A 6,715-nucleotide genomic window follows, 5' to 3' on the forward strand; every position below is an offset into this window, starting at 1 on the left:
CGGAGGGGAACAAGTGCGGAGCTGATGCCAGGGGCTCAGGTGGAGGGCAGGTGTTTTGGGAATGATGAGGGAAACAAATGTACAAAAGTACTTGACACAATGGATATATATATGGATTGTGATAAGAGTTGTACGAGCCCCCAACAAAATGATTTTTTTTCAAAGCTGTCATTAGGGCAGCAAACTGGTTTTTAAAGTATTTGAATCACTGGTTTAAAGTATTGAACCACTGGTCAAGTTTATCTGTGTACAGGAAGAAGCACTGGGTAGTGTCTGAGCCTTTGTGGGCCTGAGCTTTATAGAATTAGAATGCATCTGCTCCCGAGGCTCCCAGAACCTTTTAATGCAGGAAGCCTCTCCGACCACCTAGCAGTTGCCCAGAACCAAGGGAGCCGCCGGGAGAAGAGGCTTGTCTTCCCACCCGCTTCAAACCAGAGTCTCTGAGGCACCGCTGAGCAATGCCAGCATCCCAGAGACCCTTGTTGAAGCCCCTCTTGTGGTTGAAATGTGATTTGGCCAAGTTCTCACAGAATATTTAATTTGTCAAGAACATATGTAATTTTCCATTTTGGTTCAGAATATGCTCGCCGCAGATTCAATCCAACCTTTCAAGTTGCCGTTGTCAATATGATCTTACATAGTGAATTCTTCAAGAGACCTAATGCTCAAAGTTGACGTACTTTACAAATTAAAATATTCTCTCTTTTTTTTTTTGTCCCCAAAAAGACTCCAGGAGATAGTTTTACTTTAAGACTTAAAGCTTAAAGATGATCTCATAGTAGTCGTTTCAGAGGCTCATCCTGTCTTACAGGCTCCAGAAAGTCTGGATGCCACTGAGAATTTGAAATTTGGTTCTGAATTTTTCCCCTTTTGATGAGAATTCTTCTGAAGAATCTCTGACCCAAGCGTTCAGTAATGGTAGCTAGGCACCATCTAGGTCTTTCCTCTCGTGGCAGTTGTTCGTAGAGGCCATCGACCACAGAGGAACTAGACTTTCTCCTCTGATTCCTGACTTTCTTCCCTCTGGTGAATGGAGACCAATTGCACTTTGCATGGCTGCTTGCTGGTGTTTAAGCCTCTGTCACGAGGCAATGAGTAGATAAAGCTGAAAGTGTGAGAAACACTATTAGACTAATTGATTGGGATGTCCCTGAAAGCTCAGAAAACTAAGACAGCAACATTTTTCTTGTGCACAGCTTAGTGGTATCGTGTAATTTAATTGATTGTGTAACTATTAACCTTAATGTGTGTATTTCCCCTCACTATAAACAGAAATCCATTGCTTCCCAATCACTGCCTCCCCCCCTTCCACTCTTTGAGTAATTTGTGAGAAGATTCCATTATCTTGCAATTCCATTGTTATAGGAGAAGCCCTGTATAAAATTTGGTCAATACATATTTCTCTATATTTTTGTGGTAAGAGATTACACTCATTCTTTTTTGTTAGTTGGTTTTGTTTTGTGTTCTTAAACATTTTATTGAGGGCCCTTACAGCTCTTGTAACAATCTATACATCAATTGTATCAATCACATTTGTACATATTACATCATTCTTGATGAGCATTCCCGTTTTCACTTCCCTGCTTTCTAATTTCCCCTCCCAAGTGAACCTCTTTCTACATACAGTGCTTGCCTCAAATTCTGCTTTGGGGAAGGAAGATGATTTCAACACTTCCCTCAGCTCCCTGGGTTTGGAACGCACTGTTGCTGAAGCCATGCTTGGGTTTCTGCTTCCCTCTCCATCCAGGATATCACCAGCTTGCTGCACACCATCTATGAGGTAGTAGACTCTTCTGTCAACCACTCCCCAGCATCAAGCAAGACTCTGCGGGTAAAGCTGACAGTAGCCCCGGATGGAAGCCAAAGCAAGAAGTGTATCCTTCTCAATCCTGCTGGTGAGGGCCACCCTGGGGGAAAGTGGTTACAATGACCAGACTCTGAGATATTCCATTTAACTGTCAAGGAGGATCAAAGTCCTGTCTGGGAGAGGCCAAAGGCATTCTGGGGCTTCCTTGGAAGCTGCTTTATGAATAAAGTAGGGTCTGAGTTGGTCCTGGGGTATAAGATTTGGTTAGGGAAGAAGAGGGAAAGAGAAGGAATTCAAGATGGGAGGGCCTGCTGTGGGAGTAGAAATGGACATACCAGGCAGCCAGGAAACCTATGGAGCTGCAGTAAAGGGATGTGGTGAAGGTGGGGGTGGGGGTGGGGTGGGGGTTGGGGAGGAAACAGGGAGGTAGGTAACTAACTATAAAGCTTCTCTCTTGGGCGAACACAATCATTTTGAAGCTGCAGTGGGCCACTTTTCAAGTGCCTGGCAGATAAGAACACCTTGCAAGACCAGGAAGCTAGCAGGGCACAGAACAAACTGTTTACAGGGTAATTTTGGGGCTTCTTGGGGTGCTCAGACAGGCAGAACTCACGACCCAGAGTGGAGACCAAGCCCACCGAAGAGCTTCGAAGTTGGGAGAAGAAGCAGCGAGCCCCTCTCAGGTATGGGGGGCATGGGTGGAGGTAGTAGCTGTGTACCTGTGTGTGAGGGATTCCAGAGCAGGGAGCTCCCCAGGAACCAATGGTTTCGGAGTCAAGGACTCACAAATCAAACTCTTATTTTAAAACAAAACAAAACTAAATAACTAAAATGCACTGCATGGGATAAATACCAGAATTCAGAGCTTTCTGCATTTTAGAAAGGGGCTCCTGGTGTACTTCCCACATACTACATGTGGGGTTTGGACAGCACCTCATTGTACTAACATGTTGATATTTCTGAGTGAGATAACATTCACCCTAAGCGAGCTAAGACTCTACCACCACACCTGTTTGGGACCAACTTTGCCACCAACGTGCTATGAAAAAATCATGTGGCTTTTCAAGCTTTGGGACTTCAGAATTTCACATAAAGGATTATGAAGCTGCACTAACAGGAACAGCTATTGCTGTTATTTCTTTGTGGGAGTTGAGGGAGGAAAGAAAGGAAAGGTGAATGATAAATCGTATGAGGACCGTGAATGATAAATAGTGTGAGACACCCACCCTGCCAATGGTAAGGGGATGACTAGCATGTGAGAAGCACCAGCACAGGGACAAAGAGGGCCCACACAGGGACACGGTGTCAAAACTGGTATGGGTAGGTAGGGTTGCCCATGGAACCTAGGTCTATCTAGGTTGGCTGGAGAGAGAGGTGTGTGTGTGTGTGTGTGTGTGTGTGTGTGTGTGTGTGTGTGTGTTGGAGTGGGTGGTGGTAAGGCAGGGAGGTACGAGTTGATAGAACCCAAAGGGCCTTGAATGGTAAGCACAGAACCCTGCAGGAGTGTAACGATGAGCCACTAGCAGCATCTCTGTTTCTGCCCAGACACATTCGTGAAAATCCCACTGGGGTTTAGGGTGAGCTATGGATTTGGCCGGTCTCAACTCTAATAATCTGTGGGACTCTGGCCGCTCATTTCCCCTGGGAAACCCGACTGGGATTGAGGCTGCTTACCTGTGGTGGGCACACAGTTTGAAGACCAGTAACAAACCCTTCACATTTGCTTTGGGGCAATCCTCCCATAAGCCCCATCAAGGCTAGGCAGGGGTTCTTATTGCCATTGTTTGGGGGAGGAACCCAAGCGTAAGCAGAGATAGCAACTCTTCCCCCAGCCCCCTTGTCAAGACCCAGAGGAAATTAATGAAAGGGGGTCCAGAGGACCTGTCACTAGCCGGTGGGACCAGCGTCCACACTCTTCTCCTGTGTAGGTCCCAGGGCCACAGTCGCCTGGAGCAGTCTGGCTGCGACCGCCACTGCATGGATGAGAACATCGAGAGGAGAAACCACTACTTAGACCTCGCTGGGATAGAAAACTACACCTCCCAGTGTGTGCCGGGTAAGGCAGCTCTTGTACCTTTTCCGGGAGGGTGAGGACAGTGGCTAATGGAGGAGCCAGGATATATTATGTGGTGACTGCCAGGGTGCAGGGGACACATAGCTACTACTGGACAGGTCAAAGAGTCTTCTTAGAAGAGGTGGTATAAAAAAGCATTTTAAAAATTGAAGTAATACATACAAAATGTAAAACAAAACCTCATAGTAGGCAAGGGCTACTCTCTTCACAGTTCTTAGTGGTCCCCGTCCTTAAGCATAGGCTGTTCTGTCTTCAGTTCTGCATACCACCTGTGGGCCTACAGACGCAGCTGTCGCTCGTGCCCTGCAGCCCCCATCTCATCCTTCCTTCGAATCTGTTGGAGTCTCTGTGGGCGACTGCTCTACTCTCACAATTTCTCGTTCCAGAGACCCCGGGCAGTTTTCAGGTTTTGCACTCGTTTCTTCGCACTCTCTCGAAAGGAGAATGATTTAGAGACTTGCCATTTAGGTCTTCCCCCAGTCGGCTGAAGTGTCCTTTGCAGTGGTGCCCTCAGAGGCACCGACCAGTCAAGAACAGCTGGCCTTGGTCAGTCTTAGAAAACTGGGCGGGGTGATTTATAGGGGAGAGTATGGCGCCATCACCTGATCAGTACCTGTGAAATGTTTGTTGACTTGGTTCCTAGGCTCCCCTTCGATGGCCCAGAAGTCCGAACTGCCCCCTCGTGCCTCCAACCCCACTCGATCTTGCTCCCATGAGCCAGAAGCCACGCACGACCCACACCGAAAGGCCCAAACCATGGATCCAGGCTCCTTCCACTTCCTTGATACCCCGTTTGCCAAGGTCTCCGAGGTCCAGCAGCGGCTCCGGGGCACTCAGGATGGGAGCAAGCACTTTGCGAGGTTCCCCAAGGGCCAGGGCAGAAGCACAAACATGGGCTCTACAGCCAGAGGGCCAAGAAGCAAACCCACTCTGGTGCCCGCTGGCTCCTCCGTGTCTCCCTCCACCCATTTGACCACCAGCCCGGCCTTCCTCCCCACGCTGGCACCCCTTGGGCACAAAAAGCACAAACACCGAGGCAAGGAAAGCCAGCAGGGGTGCCGGGGCCTGCAGCCCCTGCTGGGGGCAGGCCACACAGCGGTGGGGCGGGAGCATGTACGGGAGCTGCCTGCGGTGATGGTGTATGGGACCCAGGCTGGGCAAGCAGTCCAGAGACATGAACACCATCACCACCACGAACACCATCACCATTACCACCACTTTTACCAGACCTAGACCCCCTTCCCCGCCTGCCTGCTCCCCCACCATATGAAGGAAGCCCTGCCCCCTGGCACCCCCAGGCATTATTATTCTATCACGTATTGTTATGATGATGATGATTGTTATTAATAACTATTGTTTCTCCAGTCATATTCTGCTCGCGTCCATGTCGAAGATATATGGACACACAGAACTATTATTTATATGTTGTGCGGACTGCATTATTGACCCAAGAAATGACTGTTTCAAAGAGCACCCTGTTCATGGCAGGGGTTTCTCGGTGTCCTGGTGAATCCTCCAGACCCTTTGGAAGCCCCAGTATGAGCCCTGGGCTAGAACCCTGCCCCTATAACACTCTTCCAGAAGAACACGTGTCTAACCTGGCTTCCAGAGACTCTTGGAATTTCTGAGAAGATAGACGGCTGCTACCTCTTCATGTTAGTCTGCGCTGATTTTGCCCTTACCTGGTTGAAAAGTAACACAAAGGGTTTGTGCGGACTGCAAACCGATGACCATGTTGCTGGTCTGTTTTTCTGCCCTCACCTGGAGCCCTCTTACCCCAACCAGCCCCGTCTTTCCTGTCACGTGGCATGAAAATCCACCTCTCCTTTTCCTTCCCTCGTCTCTTCTTTTTTGGAAAGATTCACATCTTTAAAGCCAGCTCAGAAACTAGCCCGCTCATGCTGGGAACCATTGGGGAGGAAACCAACCACATCACAAGCATGGTTTGCCAAGCGCTCTTGCTGGTTGCAGCTGAAGGCGTAGGCACCTCATGTTTCAGGGTTGGCAAATACATATGTACCCACAGGGTCGTGAACCAGAGCTTTTTGTATCTGTAAATGGCTGTCATTTGTTGTATGTGTCTTTCTTAAGTATGCACTCTCAGGTAGCCTTTTTGCATGGAGGTTCGCGCAGAGCTTTCTGAGTTAAGAGGTGAACCTGGGTGCCTCCTGTTGGGGCTGACTGGTACCTTGTCCTAGAGCAGCGATTCTCAACCTTCCTAATGCCGCGACCCTTTCATACAGTTCCTCATGTTGTGGTGACCCCCCAACCATAACATTATTTTCGTTGCTACTTCATCACTGTCATTGTGCTACAGTTATGAATCGGGCGACCCCAGTGAAAGGGTCATTCGACCCCTAAAGGGGTCGCGACCCACCGATTGAGAACCGCTGCCCTATAGTTGCTATGAGTCAGCATTGAGTCGGCAGTGAGTTTGGTTTGGGTTGGTTTCTCTATAGGTTTGATGAGTTTTGAGTTTAATTGAGGGACTGTCTACACAGTGCGGCCCAGCCTGAGAGGCTGTACTACTTGGCAGCTAAGACTCTAGGGTGCCAGTCTGAGTCTAAGCCTGAGGAGGTGAGATGCGCAGTCACCGTCAGCAGGTAAGCGAGGATGGGGTGGCCCCTGTAGCATCTGTGGCCTTCTGTTGAGAGAGGCCGTCAGTCTGTGAGAAATTCAGCTGCTGCCCTGCTCACATGCCCTCTCTGGCGTCTGCGGAAGCACCATTGGCTGAAGCCACCGGGAGCTAGATGGCAGGGAAATGTGTTGATGGGCTACACGGACAGCCTCCCAGGGTAGACAGTGAATCTGGAGAAACCCCCTCCAATAAAAAA

General features: G+C 49.1%; 1 protein-coding gene across 1 annotated transcript in view; it reads left to right on the forward strand.

Annotated features, from left to right (window-relative positions):
* NKD1 (NKD inhibitor of WNT signaling pathway 1) overlaps positions 1 to 6,131 on the forward strand; it is a 96,942-nt gene extending 90,811 nt beyond the window's left edge. Inside the window, exons 7-10 of the mRNA XM_045293807.1 lie at positions 1,748 to 1,895; positions 2,406 to 2,490; positions 3,736 to 3,863; positions 4,525 to 6,131. Of these exons, the coding sequence (XP_045149742.1) occupies positions 1,748 to 1,895; positions 2,406 to 2,490; positions 3,736 to 3,863; positions 4,525 to 5,114 (951 nt within the window). The 3' untranslated portion in view covers positions 5,115 to 6,131. The remainder of the gene's footprint in view (positions 1 to 1,747; positions 1,896 to 2,405; positions 2,491 to 3,735; positions 3,864 to 4,524) is intronic.
* Positions 6,132 to 6,715: the final 584 nt, after the last annotated feature.

This window comes from Echinops telfairi, unplaced genomic scaffold (genome assembly GCF_000313985.2).
Source record: "Echinops telfairi isolate 266 unplaced genomic scaffold, ASM31398v2 ScPeMD7_2291;HRSCAF=2852, whole genome shotgun sequence".
In the NCBI taxonomy this organism is placed as follows: Eukaryota; Metazoa; Chordata; class Mammalia; order Afrosoricida; family Tenrecidae; genus Echinops; species Echinops telfairi.